The sequence below is a fragment of the Bombina bombina genome, chromosome 1, assembly GCF_027579735.1.
Source record: "Bombina bombina isolate aBomBom1 chromosome 1, aBomBom1.pri, whole genome shotgun sequence".
Lineage (NCBI taxonomy): Eukaryota > Metazoa > Chordata > Amphibia > Anura > Bombinatoridae > Bombina > Bombina bombina.
In genome coordinates, this window is record NC_069499.1 from 736303967 (window position 1) to 736330890 (window position 26924).

General features: G+C 39.0%; 1 protein-coding gene across 3 annotated transcripts in view; it reads left to right on the top strand.

The window, feature by feature from the left end:
* DOCK11 (dedicator of cytokinesis 11) overlaps window positions 1-26924 on the top strand; it is a 923283-nt gene that overhangs the window by 278975 nt on the left and 617384 nt on the right. For all 3 annotated transcript variants that reach the window (XM_053699249.1, XM_053699251.1, XM_053699250.1), the window contains exons 21-22: window positions 5776-5897; window positions 12847-12930. In XM_053699249.1, the coding sequence (XP_053555224.1) occupies window positions 5776-5897; window positions 12847-12930 (206 nt within the window). The remainder of the gene's footprint in view (window positions 1-5775; window positions 5898-12846; window positions 12931-26924) is intronic.

The window sequence follows — 26924 nt, forward strand, 5'->3', positions numbered from 1 at the left end:
TTATATAATAATATCTTAAATTAGGAATAGGCTAGAGCTAGAAATGGATTTCTCTATGGGCTACTGATATCATGGACACATTGATTGCTATTGACCACTTTTCTTTATCAAGTCATTAACTGTTTCTAGAAATGATTTATTATCGCACTACTAATAATTATTACATATACTCTGTACTCCTTTATTTCTGCATCTGGGGCACTTTAGTTAATTTCCATTTATATATTATCAACCTCAGATATGACCTCTCTCCTCAATATAGTTAGCTTAAAATCCGAGTATTCACACTCCTTATCAGCCATACCAACTATATCCTAATAAGGTAATGTAGGTCCCAAAATCTTTAGATTACTCCACCCACTCACCTGTTGTCATTTTCTCAAAGTATATAATATATTGAGTGCCTGCCTGGCTGTCTGCGGCCGAGACAGCCTAGGCAGACATTGCTACTGTTTACTAAATAACATCACATGGGTCAAGACTCTTAACGTACCTTTAAAGTTACTACTTAATTGAGGAGATAGGTTCTCTAAAAACATATGATGAGTATCAACAGATAGAAAAAAAAACCCTGCATGTGGTCTTGAGTCAGCTCAACCTTACTGCTAACCCCACTTGCCACTTGTTTAGGTATATACACCTCAAAGAATGCCAAGATCTACACCATTCACTTAGCTTGAAATGTGTCAAATTCTCCTATTATTGTCCCCACAGACTTCATAGTCTCCACACATGCTACTCAATAGCTCCTTCTCATCTCTACCCTACTACTCTCATACTTCTCTACAGATAACTTTCTTCAGAAACATCTGCCCCTCTATTTCCGCCGCATGTCCTTCTCTCACTCTTCTCACCACAACTCCTTGTCATTCTAGAAGACTCCGTCCCTCCTCCTCTCCACACAGAGCGGCTCTTGTCCACTGATCATTCAAGCTAGAAGACATAATAACTTCACCCATACTCTCAAGTAGGCACACTGGTTACCCTACTACTTCTCACTTCTCTCACACTGAGAGTGGTCAAATATATAATCTGTCTAGCTTGGGGCTCACAGGGAACAACCACCCTTCTCCATTTTCTAATATTGCTCACCCAGCAAGCTGCAAGTATATAACCCCCACCTCCTATTTCACCATACTATATAAATTTGTCATCTAGCTAATGCCTACAGGAATCGGATATCCCACATAGAAAATGAGGTTCACAGGAACCAACCAAGCCCCAAGTCCAAAAACTTTGATGTTAGCCTAAAGCATATTTTACTTTTCTGTTTGACTTTGACTTTGTCCACCAATTACTTGTAAACCTGTTGTCTCTATCCTGTGACTGTGCTTTATCTACCTGTTCATGTATCTAATTACCTCAATAAAAACACGTTTAAAAAAAAAAAAAAAAAAGATAATAATTTTTTTTATTGAATAATTTTTTTATTGAGGTTATATTGTTAAATACAAAAGGTATAGAATACCTCGCAACAAAAACACCAACAGTGTCAGATTTACAATAATTATTCTTACACATGAAATAACAGGATAACATTTTGCTAGGTTTATAATGAAAACCTCTATTTTTATATTATATTTTCACTTATTTCCTCAGATATCACAAACGGTCACTTTTGGACCAGGAAAAGCAAGTGTAGACTAGAGGAAAAATCGCATATGGAGTGGTCACTTATGGACCTGATGTTGTAATGGAAGGAGTATATTAGCAACTGAAGTTTCTGGCTTCAAAAATATGATAGGAGGGGGAGCCTTATGGAAGGACGATAGGAGAAATGCAATGGGACCTCTGAGATAGATACTGGAGAATTAGGGGTAGATGAAAGGGTCAGCAAAGAACATATGATATAACTATAGGGTCGATACAACTGTACCAAGTATGAAATGCAACAAGATGCGTAAAAAACATAAAGAGTAAACAGGTTAGTATGTGGTAAACAGTAAGGTGGGGAGGTTAACTATACCTGCATTGCTAAAACATGCTAAGAACATATCCAGGCTAAACACAATATCAACAATTTAGAAAGAGGTGTTCTCTATAGGGTTGGCATATTTTAGGATTTAAGGTCTTTAAATGTGAGCTACATAGTATCTGGTGATATGAGTAAAAGATAATAATTTAATACATGTGTAGTACAGTTAATCTTTGCATTGACGTATATCGGCATATAAACAAATGTTTTATAAACATGTTAGTAATTTTGCAGAGATTTGCTATTTATATACAATCCCAGGAAAGACCCGTTAAATAACCTCTTCTCTTTTTCTTGTCTCCTGCAGTGTCCGTTTAGGGCCAGATGTAAATAAGCGTTTTAATGAATATAAGCAATCACTATAGCATATAGCAGTTTGAGACAAATTGTAGCATACATAAGTATGCAGTATTTACTCTAGTGTTTCTGTGTAGAGGGGATGAAGCACAATTCCCAGAAGGTGAATTGCAGAAAAATCAGGCAAATAAGAAATCTACATAACTTTATTTTTAAGCATTTAATGGGGATATCATTTTTGTCTGATTTACCTCTGATTTCTAATTATGAAAGTGTAGGCATGCAGTAACCATTTTGTTCTTCTTAAAATACAACCAAAAAGGTAAAAACTGTGCTTTCTATACCAGGACTTTCAACAGAAATCAAATACACCATCATGTAGGTATAAAATAAAAATATAGAGTAGGCAAACATTCACAAATAGTGTGCAATTATGACAAAAATCTAAAACCTAGAATTTACCTAAAAAACTATTTTCTAGTAAGTCTAAAACCTAGACTTAATAGAAAATAGTCAGAAATACAACTATACATAAGAAGATTTTCTTAGTAACAAAGGCATATACTATAATAACCTATATATATATATATATATATATATATATATATATATATATATATATATATATATATATATATATATATATATATATATATATATATATATATAGTAATATGTTTCTTCTGGGTGCAAATTCTAGCTTTTTGTTAAGTATTCAACATTTTTTTCTTGAATTCCATCATGACTATACAAATTCTGCTCCTGAAATAAAATAGATTTTATTGTAGATGGGATTTAGGGTTTCCAGTTGTCCAGTATTCAGCATATCCTGTCAGCATTCAGCGATGTCTGTCAGACATGATACGCTACATAATTTATCAATGTCGGACAGACATTGATAAATCGGCCCCAATGAGTGTAATGACTCCTATGCCTAAACACATTACAACTACGAAGGAGAGAAAAAAAAAAGAGGGACAGTTAAGGGAGTCGCATCACTATCATTTACATGTGTTACTGGCAGCTAAATAAAAACAATTATTGAGTTGTATTTTACTGGCAGCCAAGGGGTAAAAAGACTGCCTAGTTGTGAAAAATATTGAGGCGTTCCTGACTGTGACCTATTTACTTTGTACCAGTACTTGGACTTCCAATAAAATCTTTTCCAGCATTTGACTTTCTTGAGCCAGCGCATCTTATTTGTTTGCTGTCACTTTGTGAAAAATATACATGTAGAATCAAGAGTGGGGTCTAAGGTAGAGCTTTATGGGGGCATTGTGTGACCTTACAGACCATTGTGCCAAGTTACCTACAAATTGTCCGGTAATTTTTGGGAGGACAGCTGGCAACCCTAATGGGATTGTATTAACTTTTTTTTATTTTTATTGGAGAATATAGAAAATATAATTTTAAAAAAATATTTCAGAAAAATCATTAACCAGTACAAGAAAAAGAACACACACACAGATTTTACATTATGAAGATGCATTTCTAAATACATATGGCTGTTTTCAACAATTATAACTGTTAGAGAGCTTCATCTAATAAGACAAAACAAAGGTTTCCCAAACCTTTCATTGAGACAAAAGCAGGCCTGTCTGTGCACTGATGAATGTACATAGCATTTTGCCATTCTTCAACTAGCTGTGAGTGTTGTTACTCCTGTCTGCTGAAGCATTGACTATTAGATTTAATAGCAGCCCCTAGCATGTATGGGGCATACCCCCCAACTGTCCCGATTTTTGCGGGACAGTCCCGATTTTAGGGGTCTATCCCCCTGTCCCGGGTAACTAGCCATCTGTCCCGATTTGCCCCAGGCATTATGGGCCCATACTCAGAAGCAGCTGGCTTTGCTCTCACAGGGTTAGATACCTGTTAGATTGCCTGTGGAAAAGGAATTGTGTGTGGGTTAAGCAGGAGTAAGAAGGCTGTATACAATCTGACCACGGGTAATGGTGACCTCTCTAACCTACCTCTGGTAGTGATGATGTCTAACCCCTGGTGATAATACTAGCATGCCTTCAGTTTTATACAATGAGCAGTGCTAATACCAGGGTAACGAACAGTGGCAGCCGCAGACTGCCAGCTAATGTGCTTGCCAACCCCAGGACCCCATACAATGAATTACAGATACCCATATATGATGTAGTGTGTGTGTCTATCTGTATCCATAACTGTGTGTGTGTATCTGCATGTATAAGTGTATGCTATGTAGTGTGTGTGTGTCTGCATGTATAAGTGTATACTATGTAGTGTCTGTGTATCTGCATGTATAAGTGTATGCTGCATGTATAAGTGTATGCTATGTAGTGTGTGTGTGTCTGCATGTATAAGTGTATACTATGTAGTGTCTGTGTATCTGCCTGTATAAGTGTATGCTATGTAGTGTGTGTGTATCTGCATGTGTAAGTGTATGCTATGTAGTGTGTGTGTATCTGCATGTGTAAGTGTATGCTATGTAGTGTGTGTGTATCTGCATGTATAAGTGTATGCTATGTAGTGTGTGTGTATCTGCATGTATAAGTGTATGTGTGTGTGTGTATCTGCATGTATAAGTGTATGCTATGTAGTGTGTGTGTATCTGCATGTATAAGTGTATGCTATGTAGTGTGTGTGTATCTGCATGTATAAGTGTATGCTATGTAGTGTGTGTGTATCTGCATGTGTAAGTGTATGCTATATAGTGTGCTACTGTGCATTTTTGCTGACTTTAAAGGCCAGAATCTATAATATTAATGGTGAATGCAGAGAGCAGTTTTAAAGAATTTATTATTAAATGTCCAATTAAGATAAAAATATTTAGCAATGTCTTTGCAAAGGCTAATTAAATACATAGCTCACATAGCCATACCAGTAGTTTGAGCTTGTGTTTGATTTGCTGCCTAAGTATATTAAAATATATGACTTTATTTAGAATTTTATTTATATTACTTTGGTCTTATGATTTTTTTAAGCCCCGCCCACCACATTTCAATTTTTTTTTGCCGTGGGGGTGTGTGTCCCTCTTTTGAATTTTGAAATGTTGGGAGGTATGATAGGGCACTTCATAAAAGGAAAGATAATCTGCCTCTGTAAATTTGGGGTTTGATGTTGAGAATAAATGGATCACTTTTTGAGAAGAAAAAAAAGCTTTTATTTTGCTCTTCTATTTGTTTTTCTTCTGCACTTATATATATCTTTTAAGGGTATTTTGGTGCTTAGTAAAGAGAATGTATTGATGTTTTTTAAAGTTACATATTTTTTTAGTATTGCACCTGATCTTTTTTTAAAGTTTAAAATTTGTAAAGTGAAGTATTTTAAATAAATTAAAAAAAAAGTAAAATATGGTGAATTTTGCAATTTATAATAAATATGGGGTAACGTCTAACCCTTTAGAAAACCGTTACAAGATTATTATTTTTAACCTACGTGAATTTTTGTATAAATCATTTAAAAATGCTTTCTTTAAAAATTCACATTGTTATATGGTCAGTCTCACAGAAATGAACCATTTGACTTTTCAGTTGGCTACAGCTGGGTCCCTCTTTTGAAAGAAGGAAGGATCATGACATCTGAACAATACCTGCCAGTCTCGGCCAATCTTCCTTCTGGATATCTGAGCCTCAGTGACTCAGACACAAAAAAGGTAATAATCCAATTTATGATGTGTATTATTTATATGTGTATGGAACTCAAAATTGATTATGCTTATTTTAGATAATAAAGATTAGATGACATTGCCAACATATATTACAAGTGGTGTGCTATTGTTAGCGCGGGGCGCGCATATTACAGGTTGAAAGTAAACGGTTGTGCTCGAGCACAAGCAAAATTTGCACTTAACAGCTTAGCGCACCTTAAGACCTAGCGTAAGGGTTAAAAAAAAAGTTGCATTAAAAATACATTCAAATAAAGTATTATACCCAAAATAAAAACACCCCCTAATCTAATACTAGACTACCAAAGCTCTTAAAATGGCCTTTTGTAGGGCATTGTTAAACAGCTCTTTTACTTACAAAAATTACAAATTGCCCCCTAACAGTAAAACCCACCAAACCCCACAAAATAAAAAAAACATAACACTAAATAAAAACATAAACTGCCCAGTGCTCCCTAAAGGGGCGTTTGTATGGGCATTGCCCTTAATAGGGCATTCACTCTTTCACTGCCCTTAAAAGGGCAATCAGCTCTTTTTCGAGCCCAAAAAAAACCCTAATCTAAAAAAAAAAAACACCCCAAAACTTAAAATAAAAAAACCTAAACCTAAGCCCCAAATAGGTACTCACCGTTCCTGAAGTCCGGCGGAGAAGGTCTTCTTCCAGACGGCTCCGGTGCGGAGCAGGCTTCCCCGATGCGTAGATCCTCAGCGGTGGTCCTCAACGGTGGCGGTCCTCGGTGGCGGCGTTCCTCTGCGGCACGGAGGCTCCTCTTCATCCGATGTCCGCCGTACACTGAAGATTGAATGCAAGGTATCGCAATCAATTTCGGGCACCTTGCATTCCTATTGGCTGAAATTTTTAAATCATCCAATAGGATTAGAGAAACTGAAATCCTATTGGCTGTTAAAATCAGCCAATAAGATTTCAGTAGCTCTCATCCTATTGGCTTATTTCAAAATTTCAGTCAATTGGAATGCAAGGTACCCCAATAAATATGGGGTACCTTGCAGTCAATCTTCAGTGTGCGTCGGACGATCGCATAAAGAGGAGCCTCCACGCCGCTGAGGATCCGCGCATCGGTAAAGCCAGCTCCGCACCTCCGCTCCGCGCCGCCTTTGCTCCGGATGAAGATAGAAGATGATGAAGCCGCCTGGAAGAATACCTTATCTGCTGGACTTCAGGAACGGTGAGTACTTATTTGGGTCTTAGTGTTAGGATTTTTTTTTTAAATTTTTTTTTTAAGATTAGGAATTTAATGGGCTGGAAAAGAGCTGATTGCCCTTTTAAGGGCAGTAAAAGAGCTTAATACCCTTTTAAGAGCAATGCCCATACAAATGCCCCATTTAGGGGCAATGGGTAGTTTTAGGTTTTTTTAGTGTTAGTTTTTTTATTTTGGGGGGTTTGGTGGGTGGTTTTTTTTTTACTGTTAGGGGGGATTTAATATTTTTTAAATGTAAAAGAACTGTTTAACTTAGGGAAATGCCCTACAAAAGGCCCTTTTAACGGCTATTGGTAGTTTAGTTTAGGGGGTGTTTTTATTTTGGGGGGGCCTTTTTATTTTTATAGGGATTAGGTTTACTTTTTAATTTTTGATAATTTAGTTTTTTTCTGTAATGTTAGACTTTTTTATTTTTTGTAATTTTAGATTTTTTTTTGTAATATTAGGTTTTATTTAAGTGTAACTTAGTATTGTGGTTAATTTAGGGGGTGTTAGGTTAGTGTGCTTAGTAATTAAATTAGTTATTTGTGTTGTGGGGAGTTGGCGGTTTAGGAGTTAATAGGTTAAATAGGTTAATTAGGTTTAATGCAATGTTGGGGGGTTGTAGGTTTAGGGGTTAATAGGTTAATTAGGTTTATTGCATTGTGGGGGTTTGTCGGTTTAGGGTTTAATAGGTTAGTTAGGTTTATTGTGATGTGGGGAGTTGACGGTTAAGGGGTTAATATTTTAATTATGTTATTTGTGGATTAGGGGTTAATTACTTTATTATTTTGCGATGTGGGGGTTGGTGGTTTCAGTGTTTGTTAATACTTCGTGCGGGACATTAGTTTTTTTTGTTATACTTCGTGTGGGCGGTTATGTGTTTTTTTTACTTATTTCTTGCAGGCGGTTAGTTACGTGTTTTTTTGTTATTTTGTGCGAGCGGTTGCATGTTTTTTTTTAAGGCTTCAGGTTTGCCTAAGTTGCATCCAGGTGGATTCCTAAAATGGCAGGGTGGTGAAAGAATCCACCTGCAGTGGATTCTTTCACCACCCTGCCATATTCGGAATCCACTGCGATGTAGCTTTGCTGCATCAAGGTGCATTTTTTTTATCTGCGCGCAGCCAACATTCTTTTGGCTAACATTCTTTTGGCTAACATTCCTTTGAGGATGCGTGCGCAACTGGCGACACTGACGGACGCGTTACAAACGTGATTATGAGCATGATTAAGGGATAATATCCTGAAACGTCGTTGTAACCTGTTTTGTACCTCCATGGGAGAAGAAGTTTAATACATTTTCTTTTAAAGGAAGGTGCTGTGGAATCATTTGTTTGCTGTATACATAGAGGTTGACAGTCCCTCTTCCCACCTGCGCCTGTTTGTTTCACCTGGAAGCTGTACACTGCTTTGTTTGCAACAAACGGGATTATAGTATATATATATATATATATATACATACAGTATAAATATATATATGTGTGTGTGTGTATATATACTGTTACACACACATAAAAAAGTCCAGCACTCGCTCACAAGCTCTCAGCTAAGAATAAAAGCAAAACTGGAAGAGTTAGTTACCGCATTTGGCCAAATGGGACAAGCTCAGGTACCACGTCAAGGTGTCTTCCTAGTACCTGAGTCCCTAATACAGCCACACAACTGCAGCCACACACACAACTGCAAGCTAATAAACAAACTGGGAACAAGTCAGGTTCAAAGACTTATGTAATCACTCTAGGCGTAAGCAAAGTTAGGAGAGAGGACAGCACATCCAGACCGGATCGGGTACACATCCAATGACCCATAAACAGGCTCAGCTTTGGTTGCTATCGCACTCACATAAAGCTACACTATTTACAGAGTCACAGGCAGTTAACCCCGGGCCTGCCTGGGTGCAAGTCCAAAGAGTGAATTACAGAAACAGACACTGTTACACACACATAAAAAAGTCCAGCACTCGCTCACACGCTCTCAGCTAAGAATAAAAGCAAAACTGGCAGAGTTAGTTACCGCATTTGGCCAAATGGGACAAGCTCAGGTACCACGTCAAGGTCTCTTCCTAGTACCTTGGTCCCTAATACAGCCACACAACTGCAGCCGCGCACACAAAATGCAAGCTAATAAACAAACTGGGAACAAGTCAGGGTTCACAGACTTATGTAATCACTCTAGTATATATATGTGTGTGTTTAAAGGGACATAAAACCTATATATATATATATATATATATATATATACACACACACATAAAGAGACACACACACACACACACACACATATATATATATATATATATATATATATATTATTATTATCGGTTATTTGTAGAGCGCCAACAGATTCCGCAGCGCTAATATATATAAAAGAGCAAAATATAAGGGAAACCTTATACAAAGAGGGTAAATAGAACAATCAGAGAAATGACTCACTGATGGAAACAACTGAAAACATTCATGTATATCACACAAAGTTTATTACTCACTTCATAGTCAGTGAGAATTAATCAACATAAAACGGCATAAAGACACCAAACAAACTTATACTAATCTTCCTAGTGGCTGCTAATATTAGTTATAACTTGAAGAAAAGGTACTCCTGTAGCTGCTAGATAAACATATAATGATGGATTAATAAACAGGGACACAGTGAAGTATGCACTGGTCAGTTCATGTCCTTATAATCCAGAAAGATATATAAACAATTGCATGGAAAGCAGGTAGATTGTTAGTCCACAGTCCAAGCATCCATTGTTAAAACATGCCCAAAAGTACACCCCTAAGTGGAAATGTCCAAATTGGGCCCAATTAGCCATTTTCCCTCCCTGGTGTCATGTGACTTGTTAGTGTTACAAGGTCTCAGGTGTGAATGGGGAGCAGGTGTGTTAAATTTGGTGTTATAACTCTCACACTCTGTCATACTGGTCACTAGAAGTTCAACATGGCACCTTATGGCAAAGAACTCTCTGAGAATCTGAAAAAAAAGATTCTACATAAAGATGGCCTAGGCTACAAGAATATTGCCAAGACCCTGAAACTGAGCTGCAGCACGGTGGGCAAGACCATACAGCGGTTTCACTGGACAGGTTTCACTCAGAACAGGCCTCGCCATGGTCGACCAAAGAAGTTGAGTGCACATGCTCAGCGTCATATCCAGAGGTTGTCTTTGGGAAATAGACGTATGAGTGCTGGCAGCATTGCTGCAGAGGTTGAAGGGGTGGGGGGTCAGCCTGTCAGTGCTCAGACCTAACGCCGCACACTGCATCAAATTGGTCTGCTTGGCTGTCGTCCCAGAAAGAATCCTCTTCTAAAGATGATGCACAAGAAAGCCCGTAAACAGTTTCCTGAAGACAAGCAGACTAAGGACATGGAATACTGGAACCATGTCCTGTGGTCCGATGGGACCAAGATAAACTTATTTGGTTCAGATGGTGTCAAGCGTGTGTGGTGGCAACCAGGTAAGGAGTACAAAGACAAGTGTGTCTTGCCTACAGTCAAGCATGGTGGTGGGAGTGTCATGGTCTGGGCCTGCATGAGTGCTGCCGGCACTGGGGAGCTACAGTTCATTGAGGGAACCGTGAATGCCAACATGTACTGTGACATACTGAAGCAGAGCATGATCCCCTCCCTTTGGAGACTGGGCCACAGGGCAGTATTCCAACATGATAACGACCCAAACACACTTCCAAGACGACCATTGCCTTGCTAAAGAAGCTGAAGGTAAATGTGATGGACTGGCCAAGCATGTCTCCAGACCTAAACCCTATTGAGCATCTGTGGGGCATCCTCAAATGGAATATGGGGGAGCGCAAGGTCTCTAACATCCACCAGCTTCGTGATGTCAGCATGGAGGAGTGTAAGAGGACTCAAGTGGCAACCTGTGAAGTTCTGGTGAGCTTAATGCCCAAGAGGGTTAAGGAAGTGCTGGAAAATAAGGGTAGCCACACAAAATATTGACACTTTGGGACGAATTTGGACATTTCCACTTAGGGGTGTACTCACTTTTGTTGCCAACGGTTTAGACATTAATGGCTAAAGAGGGGATAGCAAATTTACACTGTTATACAGGCTATACACTCACTACTTTACATTGTAGCAAGTGTAATTTCTTCAGTGTTGTCACATGAAAAGATATAATAAATTATTTACAAAAATGTGAGGGGTGTACTCACTTTTGTGAGATACTGTACATGTATGTTTTTAGTTGTTTCCATCTGTAAGTAATTTCTCAGATTTTCTTCTATAAGTTTTCCCCTTATATTTCTCTCTTTTTTTCATTTCTATATTAATTATTGGAAACCTCCGTGCACCAGAGGATTTACATACTTTAAATCCCCTGTACTCGCTGGTAACTAATTCCCTGATTAGCTGGAGGGAGTCCTTTATCCCGAGCATTTATTGAACTTAATATATTGCTTACAGTTGGATTAATACTGAGGTGCTATCCTATATATTTATTTATTTATATATATGTGTGTGTCTATATACTGTGTGTGTGTATATATATATATATATATATATATATATATATATACACACACACACTTTGGAGCCCTTTCTACTGAAATATACTTAAACATGAAAAATTATTTTTAATCAATTTTAATATTTTTAAATGTTTCACTGTGTTTTTACTGTAAATATTTTGCATCCCAATGCTCTTGACTTAGAAGAAAATGTTCTTTTTTATTTCTAAATAGATATTTTTGTATATATAAGTGCATTGGAGTCTTTTGTTGTTAAGTAGATGCAAATACGGAAAAGCATATTTATGCAATATTCATTTTTAATAAAGGTTTTAATGATGTATTTACTGTAAATATTTCATATTCCAATTTTCTGCACATAGCGGAATATGTCCTATGTATAAATAAATAATTTCTATATATATCTGTAAATATCTATACCTATATATAATCATGTGTATATATATATACATTTATATATATATATATATATATATATATATACACACACAGTATATATACACTGTATATATATATATATATATATATATACACGTTGTGGTTTGGTGTTCCAAGCACTCCCTGTTTGATTGATATGCCTGGGTGCTCTCTATAGGTGTATAATGTAATTCAGTAGAAGAAGAGGCACTCTCAGGGCTTTATAAATTCCAATATTCACAACTTTTTTAGGTTTTTGATATCCAAAATAGGATTGGTTCAAAGTTTCAGTCCTCACAGGGACCTTTATCAAGACCGTGTTTAATTTTATAATGCTTTTAGATTTCTTTCATAGATATATATTGTACCAAAAAAAATCATATATATGTAGAAATATGTATTTATAAATAAATAGAACATTTTCTGCTATGTGCAGAACATTGGGATGTGAAATATTCATATTTTTATGTTGAGTTAACTCAAATGAGAATATGCGAACAGGTTTGCATGAGAGTGGGGTGTTAGGATTTTTTCCCACTTTTTTTCTCCATTGACTTCTATGGGGGAATACGTGACCGCGCACACCATATTCTAACTTCAGATTTTTGCGCTTGTTGGGTTAGCGCAAGAGCGAAAACAGTTTACTTTCAACTCATAATCCGAGCACAACTCGACAAACGACAAAATCTTACTTCTAGCACAATTAACGCTCAAGTGGGAGCGTTAATTTGCGCTCCACTTGTAATCTAGCCCATTATCTTCAAAACAAATGTGCATTTTCTTTGTTGACTTTAAAAATAACTTGCAATTTACATTTTTTTTTAAATGATACCAGGCCAGCGGTGATATTAAATGGGTGGATGGAGCCAAACCACTCTTCAAAATCAGACGCCACTTAGAGTCCACAGTTTATACACAAGTAAGTTACCAAATGCTATGCACACAGAGCTTTGGTTTAAATGTCTCTCTCTCCTATGAGGAAGTGGACACTTGCTGCAAAACAGAAATTAAAAATGTAATATGAAAAATAACTTGTTAGCTTTGTATCTTATTAGCCTCTCAGTGTTTACTAGACTGCAAATTTGAGTATCCTCAGTTTTATGTGGAGCTGAAATCTCTCTTTCTTTCCATAAGGCAGGGAGAGTCCACAACTTAATTCCTTGCTTTTGGGAAATACAACACCTGGCCACCAGGAGGAGGCAAAGACACCCCAGCCAAAGGCTTAAATATCCCTCCCACTTCCCCTATCCTCCCAGTCATTCTTTGCCTTTCATCACTAGAAGAGGTGGCAGAAAAGTATCAGAAGATTCGGATACTCCTGTAATGGGTATGTTCCCTTCAAGAGAGGACTGGAGTTTTAAGTAATCATATAAAACTCTCAGTGAGAGTATTGATGAAAGTCTGGAGATGCAGGGAAAGTTTTTCTGCGAAACCATCCAGGCTGTTAGCTAACACCTCCTGAGCAATTAGTGTTGACGAGTTTCACTGCTTGCTTTTAATCACTCAGGTCCCTGTCACAGCTTCGTTACAAGGCTGTCACACTTGAGAGGCTGTATCTGTTCCACATCATGGATCCTAGAGGGTAAGTCCGCTTTATTGTTATAGCAGGGACTCCTGTATAGGGTCACAGTGTGACTCCTCTATACCTCAATACCATCAAGGGTTAATATCGCCTTTAGGGAGAATATTGGGAACAGTTATGGGGATTTTTATGTTCTACATTAGGTTCTTGGGAACAGACAGGTTTCACTTTCTTTTTTGGGCTCATAAGTCTGTGTGCTTTTGTCTTGGGAACTGACAGGTTTCACTTTCGTTTTTTGAGTGTTGCACAGCTCATTTAACACTCTTTTGCATACCAGGGGAAGTCCTGTCTTGCGCACCTGGTGCTGCCTCTTTCACTTCCTTGCTTACTGTTGCAGACAGCACTCCTGAGGAGAGCGTTTCACTGATCATTTGTCTGGGTTTAGGAGGTAGTGAGTGCCCCAGCCACTGGGATTGTAAAGGTTCCTGTTTATATTAAAAACGCTTGATTTTGTAATGTTTTTTAAAGTCTAAGAAGGGAGCTAAGTCTGCCAATACCCATAGCGCAATTAGTCCCTCTGAGCCATCAACCTCTCAGGATTCTATGACCTGAGAGATTTCTGCCCTGTCTACTCAAACCGCTTCACATGCAGTTCCACGCAGCACAGCTAATTCTCCATCTGGAGGGGGCCTTTTTTTCTGCTGACTTTACTGTGTCATCTAAATTCCTATCGGATCTAGCCTGTATGTCTCAGCTATCCGATCATAAGTTAATATCTGTAGCATCAGAGGGTGAACTTTTTGAGTCGGAGACGTATGTTACTAAGTCTCCTCCAGTGGAGGAACCCTCCTTTAGATTCAAAATTTAACATTTGCGTTTTTTACTAAAGGAGGTCCTGTCTACATTAGAGGTTCAGGAGGCTAAGCTACCTGAGGAACCTAAGATCAATAAGTTAGAGAGGGTCTACGAAGACAGGAAGGTCCCAGAGACTTTTCCTGTACCAGTTCATATGGAGAACATTATTAGTAACTAATGGGAAAGAATTGGAACTTCATTTTCTCCCTTGCCAACTTTTAAGAAATTGTTCCCGGTCCCTGAATTGTGGGGTTCCATACCTAAGGGGGATGGCACCATTTTGACACTAGCTAAGCATACTACTATCTCCTTTGAGGATAGTTTGTCCTTTAGAGAGCCTATGGACAAGAAGTTGGAAACTTTCCTGAGGAGAATGTTCCAACACACAGGATTTTTATTCCAACCTGCGGCTGCAGTAGCCACGGTGGCGGGAGCAGCTACCTACTGGTGCGACCCTCTGTCTGAACTTATTGAGGTGGAATCTCCCCTCAAGGATATTCAGGAGAAAATTAATGCATTAAGAATTGTTAACTCCTTCATCTGTGATTCGAATATGCAAATTATTCGCCTGATCGCAAAGGCTTCAGGTTTTGCGGTTCTAGCCCATCGGGCTCTCTGGTTGAAGGCTTGGTCTGCGGATATGACTTCTAAATCCGGGTTACTTTCTCTCCCCTTCAAGGGGAAGATCTTATTCGTACCAGGTCTGGACTTCATCATTTCCATGGTTACTGGAGGGAAAGGAGCCTTCCTGCCACAGGATAAGAAGAACAGACCTAAGGGACGACAATCGGTGAATTTTCGTTACTTTTGTTCGGTCCCAACGATCTCAAACCTCATCCAAGCCCGAGCAGCCCAAGAGTACTTGGAAGCTGACTCAGTCCTGGAACAAGTCCAAACAGACAAAGAAGCCCGCCAATAACAAGTCGACATGAAGGGGCGGCCCCCTATCCAGGATCAGATCGAGTAGGGGGCAGATTGTTGCTTTCCTCAGATGCTTGATTTCAGGATGTTTAGTACCATTGGGTTCTGGAGGTGGTATCTCAGGGATACCGGATAGGATTCAAGTCCCATTCGTCCAGGGGCAGATTCCTTGTCTCCAGACTGTCTACAAGGCCATAGAAGAGGACTGCCTTTTTAGGTTGTGCACAGGACCTAGTCTCTTTAGGAGTAATTATCCCGGTACCTGCATCAGAAAGAGGTCTGGGGTTCTATTTAAACCTCTTTGTGATTCACAAGAAGGAGGAAACGTTTCGTCCAATTCCGGACTTGAAGTGCCTCAACAAATTTCTAAGCGTCCCATCCTTCAAGATTGAGACAATAAGATCAATCCTTCCTTTGGTTCAGGAAGGACAGTTTATGACTACCATAGACCTGAAGGATGCATACCTTCACGTTCCGATACACAGGGAACATTTTCAATTCCTGATGTTTGCATTTCTGGACCAACACTTCCAGTTCATAGCAGTTCCGTTTGGCTTAGCTACTGCTCCAAGAATATTTATGAAGGTTCAGGGAGCTCTCCTAGCGGTTGGCAGAACATGAGGTATCGCAGTAGCACCTTACCTGGAAGATATCTTGGTACAGGCACCATCTTTTCATCTAGCAAGGGAGCACTCAAATTTCTTCTTCTTCTTCGGTCACATGGATGGAAGATAACCTTTGAAAAGAGTTCTCTTACTGCACAAACCAGGGTGAATTTCCTGGGTACAGTTACAGACTCAGTATCCATGAAGATCTTACTAACGGATCTTACATCAGCTAGCCTTGCCCTCTAGACCTCCCTAAGTCCTTTGGTTGCATAGTGTATGGAGGTGATGGGCCTTATGGTGTCTTGTATGGACATCATTCCCTTTGCAAGATTCCATCTCAGACCCTTACTAATTTGTCTAAGTGACACTCCTACCGATAATAACATTCACCACCAGGTAGAACTCTGATTATTATCTTTAAGAGCGGTAGGAGTAATAATTTGTCTAAATGACACTCCTACCGATAATTACATTCACCACCCGGGAGAACTCTAATTACTATCTTTAAGACCACACAGTATACTCCACTCTATGATCCCAGGATATCGATACATGGTTATCATGTTGAATTTGGTATCAAGGTTAGTCAATCAGCTTTAGAATTGATATAAGCAATTACTAGTAAGCTATAAACTAGATATAGTTACCGGTATTTATCTCTAGTTATATGGGACATCAGCCATTTATAAGACCCGGTAAAACTATACTACTAGGCAGGCTATCCAAGTGATTAGATATAGTACATTCATTCCTTATGTTGCATTATATCACTTTGATTGTTTCATAGCGACCTCCAATGTGACACACTACCACTACTCACATTAGGAAGTTGAGAATAATTGAGTACTCGCTCTTATTATCATTATACCACTCTGTTCAACTTGATACATAGGGTCTATGAGTAATCAGCTATTAAGCTGAGAATCGTTATCGAATCTGTAGTACGCCCATATTGTGTGCACCAATCATACTGACTGAACTATTTATACTATGTCAACCCAGAAAGGCAGCGCATTGCAGTGTTAGGACCAGTCAGCGTTGGGAAACCTTGAGAGCATTGGCTACTATCTCTGACCGTGGTTTGAGACACCCTGTGAGAACTACACTGTATCTCTGGACTCCCTCTGGTGGGACGAGGATCTTATTAGTTCCAGTTGCCTAGGAGTCTGCCGGGCGACTCATTGGTCTCGGCCTGCCTGCACTGCACTATGGTGCATTTCATCACGTGAGTAGGTTCTTGCTTACCCTCATGTCCTATTCCTTGCTAGTTTGATCTGCACCATGTTGCGCCCTCTATCTTTTGTATTCTAGATTTATACTATGACCTGGTACAGTATATAGAATTGGTAGTTTGTTCTAAGCTGTATATTTTTAATTACACATCCCATGATTTAAATTTTTTTTGCATTTGAATAAAAGTTATGTTTTAATTTCCAATTTGGCATTTGATCTTCAAGCTCCATTTTGTACCTATGTATTTAATAATATGACTCCTTACAACTATACATGCTGAGACAATGAAATGGCAACCATTCAGATCTGTCCCAACAGATAATACTAGACAGCCTGTCGTGAGATTTGCTCTCTTGGTGGCTTTGTCAAGATCACCTGTCCCAAGGCACATGCTTCTTTAGACCGTCTTGGGAGATTGTGTCTATGGATGCAAGTCTATCCGGCCGTGGGGAGCCGTTTGGGGTGCCAGGAAGGCACAGGGTCTGTGGATTCAGGAGGAGTCGACGTTACCGATCAATATCTTGGAACTTCGGGCAATATTCAATACCCTGAAAGCTTGGCCCCATTTGGGTTTGTCCCAGTTTGTCAGATTTCAATCGGACAATATAACTTCGGTAGCAAGAGTAAGATGGGTGGTGTGAGTGCTAGTCAAATGGTTAATGCTTAAATCCCTATTGTGGTCTGAAAAATCTCAAATTACAGACTATTGAATAGAGAAGTGAGGATAGGTTTGGGATAAGCGCTCCACAGATAGAGCTAACCAACAGGTTGTTTAAATTCTAAAATGAAACAACCAGAGGACCCTATGTTACTAAGAAAAAAGTATCTTTATATATAATAAATTTATATAGTGGTTTTTGCAAATATTGTATTAACACATACACAATTTACAAAAGATGCCGGCATCTAAAAACAATAAAACATCATATATGTATTAAAAATATATTAAAAAACAGGGGGAATCGGCCGATATATTCAGTGCACAAATATAAAGAATCAAACGTTAGGATTCTAAAAAGTATAGGATAAACAATAGAAATATATCTATCTATAAACTTGATTAGGGCAGATAACTCTTATCACAGTAATCTTAACTCGTTATATACTTTGATTAGACAGTTAGTTTGTCAAGGCACAGTGCATGGTGAGGCGTCTAATCTGTTAGCCGTTAGGAGTAACTGTGAGTGATGAATCATGAGGTTTGACGTCACGTCACCTGACTAATAGTTTTCCTCCAATCCCTGGACTCAGTAAATGTTTGAAAAAATATATATATGTATATGTCCCAGTTGAGAAATGTACAATTGTATCAAAGTATGATTAGTATTTAGCAGTTAGTAGCGATACTTGCAAGTGTCCGATATCCAATAGTCTTTTCCAAATTTGTAGCGAGTTGTTATATCAGCTGCTTTAGATTGTGTGAAGTGTTGATCCGTTCTTTATTATCCGTTTTTTGTCTGTTTTTCGATAAAGCTCCTAAGCACTTGTTGTTATCCGTACTGTTGTTTTGATTGAGGCTATGATGGGAGCGAGATGAAAGAAGGGGGCACACAGGAATTACTCATATATCCATCTCAGTGTTTTAATCAAGGAGATGGAAATGAACCTGTTTGCAGTGCCGCTGGAACAGTTCAGCATATGAGTGACTTTAGATAAAGTTGAGGTTGTTACACACAGGAATTATTCATGTCTTCTCTCCATATATATCATAGAGATAGAGATGAACCTGTGAGTTGTAACACTGTTGACAATAAAGTATCAGAGAACAAAAGTAAGCAAATCTACGCGTTTCGGCAGTGTTAGCTGCCTTTATCAAGAGGCTTACTGAGTGGAGTTACTGCCTTTTATAGGGAATATACAATTGATAACAGGTGTGTGTTAGAGGATGGTCTAAATTAACCCATTCGTGTACCTTCAAGGTGAGTGCCTTGAAAATCCTTAATGGAGATTTTTAGAAGTTAAATACATAGATAAAATAAGGTGCAATAAATTGGTGTTAAAATTAAACTTTCTATATTTTCTTATTAGGTATCATAAAGGCTTTCATAGGAAATATGAAAATCAACAAAAAATCACAAATACCTATATCAGAAAGTTGCACAAGAAAACTGTAATATCGATTTTGCCAAAAAACCGATATATAAAAAAAACTTTTTTATATATAGTTGTACATTGTTCCATTGGTTACTATCATTCTATTGTTGGTATTTATAATAATCATAATCTAGCAACATTCTGGTTGTAATAAGCAATCCTTTATATAAAATGAAGGATAATATTATTTTAAAAGGTTCTAAAAACTTATCTCCTGAAATGTGTAGAAAATCAACTAAATATATAATAAATAGGGAGTGGGGGGATGCACATGGTGAACAGTATTTATATAGTGTGTGTATATAAATGAATATATATAACTAACTAAAAGAAAGGCTACAGTATGGCCTCGCCTATATCTAGTTGAATGGTATATTAATTTGAATATAAACAGAATATTGTATATTACAGATATATTTTAAATATTTTTCAAATATTTCAAATATATATAAAAAATCCTATTAATTATGTAGCAGGTAACTGGTTATAGGATAGAGTTGAGGTCAAATGAACTATTAAGTCCCAGTGGATGTACTGTTTTAAACTTGAAGATTAGTTCTGCTTCTTTTTTTAGAAGTATTTTTTCTATATTACCCCCCCTACTGTTCGGTCTAATTTTTATCATTCCCCAACAGTGAAAGCATTTGAGGTCTCCATGGTGTATTTCAGTGAAATGTTTGTAAAGTGTGGTTTTTGTTGTTTTGTGCTCTATGTTCCAAATGTGTTCTCTCATCCTATCTTTGAATGTACGGCTGGTTTGACCTATATAAAATAAATTGCACGAGCATTTTATACAGTATATTATATTTGAATCACTACATATTATAGTGTCCTTAATTATAAATGCAGCCTGTTGGTTAGTAAATGTTATCCTTTTAGTTTTACTGCTATTTTTACAAGATTTGCATTTGTGACATGGATAGAATCCAAAAATGTGTTCTTTCTTTAGATCAATATCCTTAGAGTGATCATTTTATATAACTTCGGTAGCCTACATCAATCATCAGAGAGGAACGAGGAGTTCCTTAATGATGAGAAAGGTTTCTCAGATCCTGGAATGGGCGGAGACCCACAAATGTATGCTGTTAGCGATCTTTCTCAGCAGGCAATCTTTTCACCCGGGGCAATGGTCTCTCCACCCTGCGGTTTTTGCAGAGATATGCTTCAGATGGGGGATGCTGGAGATAGACCTCATGGCCTCCTGTCTTAATGCCAAACTACCCAGGTACGGGTCAAGATCGAGGGATCAACTAATCAAATCAAGCAGAACTAATATATGCTCTAGTGGTTCCCTGGAGGTTCAGACTAATATATCTATTTCCTCCATTACCTCTTCTCCCCCGTGTGGTGGCTCAGATCAAGCAGGAGCGATCACCAGTGATTCTAATTGCTCCATCCTGGCCGCGAAGGACTTCGTTCGCGGATCTAGTGGGGATGTCCTCATCTCCTCCATGGAGGTTACCCTGTCGCAGGGACCTGCTACTACAGGGTCCCTTCCTACATCAAAATCTAGATTCTCTGAGGCTGACTGCGTGGAGATTGAACCGCTTAGTCTTAGCCAAGAGAGGTTTCTCTGAGAGTGTTATTGACACTTTGATTCAAGCTCGTATGCCGGTTACTCGACATATCTACCATAAGGTGTGGCGGACTTATCTGCACTTGTGTGAAGAGCGTTGTTTTTCTTGGCATAAGGTTGAGGCTGCCAGAATGTTATACTTTCTCCAGGATAGACTGGAGAAGGGTCTATCTGCTTGTGTTCTGAAGGGACAGCTATCGGCCCTGTCAGAGTTTCTGCACAAGAGATTAGCTGAGCTTCCAATGTGCAGACCTTTGTTAAGGCCTTGACTAGGATCAGGCCTGTGTTTAGAAGGGTGGCTCCACCTTGGAGTCTTAACCTTGTTCTGCGTGTTGCAGCAGGCCCCATTTAAGCCAATGCATACTGTTGACATTAAACTGTTATCCTGGAAGGTTCTGTTTCTGTTGGCTATTGCCTCTGCTTGCAGGCTCTAGGAGATTTCTGCCTTGCAGTGTGATTCCCCTTACCTTGTCGGTGTTGCTGCACAAGAGATTAGCTGAGCTTCTGGATGTGCAGTCCTTTGTTAAGGCCCTGACTAGGATCAGGCATGTGTTTAGAAGAGTTGACTCCACCTTGGAGTCTCAACCTTGTTCTTCGTGTGTTGCAGCAGACCCCATTTGAGCCAATGCATACTGTTGACATTAAACTGTTATCCTGGAAGGTTCTGTTTCTGTTGGCTATTGCCTCTGCGCGCAGGCTCTAGGAGATTTCTGCCTTGCAGTGTGATCCCCCTTACCTTGTGTTTCACGCTGATAAGGCGGATTTACGTACTAAGGTTTACTTCCTAAGGTGGTGTCAGATCAGAACATTAATCAAGAGATTGTTGTTCCTTCCTTGTGTCCCAATCCTTCCTCGGTGAAGGAACATTTTCTTCTCAATCTAGATGTGGTCCATGCCTTGAAATTTTACCTTCAGGTTACTAAGTTCAGACAATCTTCATCTTTGTCATCTATGCAGGTAAACGTAGGGGTCAGAAGGCCACTACGTTTTCCTTGTCTTTCTGGTTGAGGAGTGTTATTCGCATAGCTTATAAGACATAGGGATAACAGCCTCCTGAGAGGATTACGGCTCATTCCACTAGAGCAGTAGCTCCTTCCTGGGCTTTTAAGAACAAGGCCTCTATGAAGCAGATTTGTAAGGCGGCCACTTGGTCCTCCTTACATTCTTTTTCTAAATTTTACAAGGTTGATGTGTTTGAAGCAGCTTTTGGGAGAAAGGTTTTGCAGGCTGTGGTGCCCTCAGATAAGGGTCCGCCTTCTTTTTGCGCTGCCCCCCCCCCATTATTCCTTCAGTGTCCTCTGGAGCTTGGGTATGGTTTTCCCAACACTAAGGAATTAAGTTGTGGACTCTCACTGCCTTATCGAAAGAAAACCAAATGTATGCTTACCAGATAAATTCCTTTCTTTCCTGGCAGGGAGAGTCCATGACCCCGCCCGTAAAATATTTTGTTTGGGCGGCTCCTTTTATACCCATGTTTCTCCTACTTTTCCTTGTTCCATCAGCCGATTGACTGGGAGAATAGGGGAAGTGGGAAGGATATTTAAGCCTTTGGCTGGGTTGTCTTTGCCTCCTCCTGGCGGCCAGATGTTGTATTTCCCAACAGTAAGGAATAAAGTTGTGGACTCTCCCTGTCAGGAAAGAAAGGAATTAATCTGGTAAGCATAAATTTTGTTTTTAAACCAAATATAACCTAAGTACGAATGTGAAAATACCACATGTACATGTAGAACTTTGTATTTATATCGATGCTTACCGAACTTAAATGTAACTAACCACACTTGAAAAAGTTTTAAAATGTATATATGGTCTATGGTAAATAGTAAGACCTAATAGAGGTACTCTTTAGTGTAATTATTCTGATTCTGGAATTTTTGTTTTTGTAAGGGGATAAAAAATACTCATGCTCTTATTGGATTTTTTTTTATTGGGATTTATTGTGTAGTACTGCCTGTATATACTTAGTTCACAGTATTTTTCTCAGCTTACTGCATTAAGAGGATGTTAATAAAAAAAAAAACTATTTTGCTAGAGCACTTAAATCTGACCATGCGTGATGGGGTCATGGTTAGGATTATTATGCTGGCTGAGCATCATGGGAAATGTAGTTCCAAAACCTCTGGAGGGCCAAGTTTGAGGATGTCTGAACTATACTAACACCAAGCATGCATAATTCATACAGACTAGTGCCCTTATTAAAGGAACAGTGAAGTCCAAATTAAATGTTCATGATTCAGATACAGCATGTAATGTAAAAAAAACGTTCCAATTTACTTTCATTATCTAATTTGCATTGTTCTATTATTATGCTTTGTTGGAAAAACATACCTAGGTAGACTCAGGAGCATAAATGCACTACAAGGAGCTAGCTACTGATTGGTGGGTGCACATATATATACATCTTATCATTGACTCACCTGGTGTGTTCAGCTAACTCCCAGTAATGCATCACAGCTCCTTAAACAAAGGATAGCAAGAAACATTTTGGGTTTCATGTCCCTTTAAATATTTAATTTCATGTCTCACTATTTTAAAGCTGATGATATTGTCTTGATTTTATTTATTTATTTTTTACTTTATTTGTTTTCTTTTTTGGATTTAACTTTTCAATTTAGGGTGTTTTTTCACATTTAATGGTTTGTTCTGTAATGTACTGAAGGCATTTTTGTTAATGGGACAACCAAGTCAAAATAAAACTTTCATGATTCAGATAGGGAATGCAATTTAAAACAACTTTCTAATTTACTTTTATCATCAAATTTGCTTTGTTCGCTTGCTATTCTTTGTTGAAAGTTAAACCTAGGTAGGCTCATATGCTAATTTCTAGTCCCTTGAAGGCCACCTCTTATTTCAGTGCATTTTGACAGTTTTACACAGTTAGACATTGCTAGGTTATGTTTGTCACTCCTTAGTCAGCACTGATTGGCTAAAATGCAAGTCTCTTAGAAAAAACAAGATAAGGGGCAGTCTACAGAGGCTTAGATACAAGGTAATCACAGGGGTAAAAAGTATCTATACTATAATCGCGTTTGTAATGCGTCCGTCGGTGTCGCCAGTTGCGCACGCATCCTCAAAGGAATGTTAGCTGCGCGAGGCAGCCAAAAGAATGTTGTCTGCGCGCAGCCAAATGAATTCACCTGGATGCAGCAAAGCTGCATCCCGGTGGATTCTGAAAATGGCACCTCCGGATTCTTTCACCACCCTGCCTTTTTCGGAATCCATCTGGATGCAGCGTTCGCAAACATGAAACCTTAAAAAAAACACACAACCGCCCACAAGAAATAAATAAAAAACACGTAACCGCCCGCACAAAGTATAACAAAAAAAACCTAACCTACCACACAAAGTATTAACAAACACCTAAGCCACAAACCCCCACATCACAAAGTAATTAAGTAATTAACCCCTAATCCGCAAATGACATATTTAAAATATTAACCCCTTAACAGCCAACCCCTTACATCGCAATAAACCTAATTAACCTATTAACCCTTTAACAGCCAACCCCTTACATCGCAATAAACCTAATTAACCTATTAACCCCTAAACCGATAAACCCCCACATTGCAATAAACCTAATTAACCCATTAACCCCTAAACCGCCAACCCCCAACATTGCAATAAACCTAATTAACCTATTAACCCCTAAACTGCCAACCCCCCCACATCGCAATTAACCTATTAACTCTTAAACCGCCAACCCCCCCACAATGCAAATAACTAATTTAATTACTAAGCCCCCTAACCTTACACCCCCTAAATAAACCCCAATACTAAGTTACACTTAAAAATAAAACCTAACATTAAATTTAAAAAAATTTGAAACTCTAAAATTACAGAAAAAAATAAACAAGGGGCATTTGTATTGGCATTGCCCTTAAAAGGGCATTCAGCTCTTTTAATGCCCTTAAAAGGGCAATCAGCTCTTTTTCTAGCCAAAAAAATTCCTAATCTAAAAAAAACACCCCCCAAAAATTTAAATAAAAAATCCTAAACCTAAGCCCCAAATAGGTACTCACTGTTTCTGAAGTCCGACGGAGAAGGTCTTCTTCCAGGCGGATCCATCATCTTCTATCTTCATCCGGAGTGAAGGGGGCATGGAGCAGAGGTTCGGAGCTGTGTTCCCGATGCCTGGATCCTGAGCAGCTGTCCTAAACGGCTGTTTAACTTAGGGTAATGCCCTACAAAAGGCCCTTTAAGGGCTATTGGTAGTTTAGTATTAGATTAGGGGGTGTTTTCTTTATAAATGGAAAGAGTCCACAGCTGCATTCATTACTTTTGGGAATTCAGAACCTGGCCACCAGGAGGAGGCAAAGACACCCCAACCAAAGACTTAAATACCCCTCCCACTTCACTCATCCCCCAGTCATTCTTTGCCCTTCGTCCCAGAAGGTTGGCAGAGAAGTGTCAGAAGTTTTAGATTAGTCTCTTATGGAGGGTAGTACTCTTGGGCATGGGACTGGAGTTTTAAGTAGTCATGTCAGCTTTTCAGTGAAAGTATGGATAAAAGTTAGAGTCCGGAGATGCAAGGAGAGTCTTTCTGTGAAACCATCCCGACTCATATTAACAGCTCCATAAGCAATCAGCGTTGACGAGTTTTGCTGCCTGCTTTCTTTTCTAAAGTTCATGGTGGAAGCAATGCTACTATCTGTCACACTTGAAGGGCCGTGTTCCTGTTCCACAGCGTAGATTCCGGTAAGATTGTTTCATTTTACTTTCTTCTTGAAATGTACTGTATTACAGATGTTTTCCCGAGGGGCTACCACCTGGCGGGACTAACTTATAACACAGGGTCTCAGTGAGGTGCATTTTGTATCTTGGAATCAAGGGTTAATATCTCCTGAGGGGGATTATTGAACAGGGTTTTTTTTAATCATGTTTGTTATATGATTCAACCTGCTTATGTGTAGTGTTATTTTGGCTCATGGCTTGTGGAGCATAATGGCTTTTGGAAAGTGACGCAACCTTTTTTTGGACTATAGGCTTCACCTAGTGACCGGGCGTGGTCACGTTTTTGGGCTCCATTTTCACATTCCTGACCGTGTGGCGACGGAGAAATTCTGGTCTGCTGGTGTCTGGTTCATAGGAGGTGGTAAGGGCCCCAGCCATTGTGGGTGTGAGGTGCCGTTTCGTTTTTTTAGTCCACTCTTTTGTATTCAAGTCTGATATTGTGGAAATGGACAGGGGTAGTTTTGTTCTTCTTTAGGAGGTGGAATCCTCTCTCTGGAAGTTGGCTGTCCTGTCTTGGGGGCAGGTGATTAAAATGGGTATTTGATCCTATAGTGGGTTGTTCTGTTCCATCTGTGGAGATTGAAGTCTCAGTGTTGAGACTGTCATTAGTATCATGCTGGGTCTTATGGCGATCTACTGCATTTCTCCGTTCATCTCTATGTGGTTCTCTTGGGAGTTCCTAATTTAGGGCCCTATTTGGGTTGGCACCCAAGCTCTATTGGGGTGGCTAGGTCCGTCCCATTCTGCCTCTTTTCTGGGCCGGAGATTGTGGTCTTTTTGTTCCCTGTTTGTCAGATCTGCCTGTCGCTGGGCTGATCTGGTGTTGGGAGCAGAATCTGGGATCTGGGGTGTGTCCTTGCGTCTTGAGGTACGGTGATCCTCTTTTGGTGCTTCTCTATGTTCAGGTTACGCGAGTTGCTTTGGTGGCTTGTGGATAGCTTGTGATGTGTCCACTGCTCAGTGGATGTTTCGCAGTTTGAAGGTAGGGTTGGTGCCCTGATTTGGTATAATGGTTAGAGCAACAGCTTAGGTTTTTGACAACTCAGGTTTGATTCCCATTACTGGGAAGTGTATTTTTCTCAAATCTACTTCAGCTTCTCTTTACTTGCTTTGCAAGTATTTTTTGTTTACAAGTCATCCTGGTATGACTATTGCGTGTGCTTGATGCAGGTTTTTCTATCTGGGTCTGCGGCACGTATTTTGGCTTCTGAATATCTTGATATTCTGAGTTACTTGCGACTTGAGGATTTCGTCTTCAGTTGTTATTTAGATGCGTTTGCACTGTAATAGGAGAAGTTTTCTTCTCTGTTTTCGGATCCCGGTCCTAATCTTGTGGTTTCTGTACTCTTTGGGGTATGGGCATTGCCTCCCCTTGT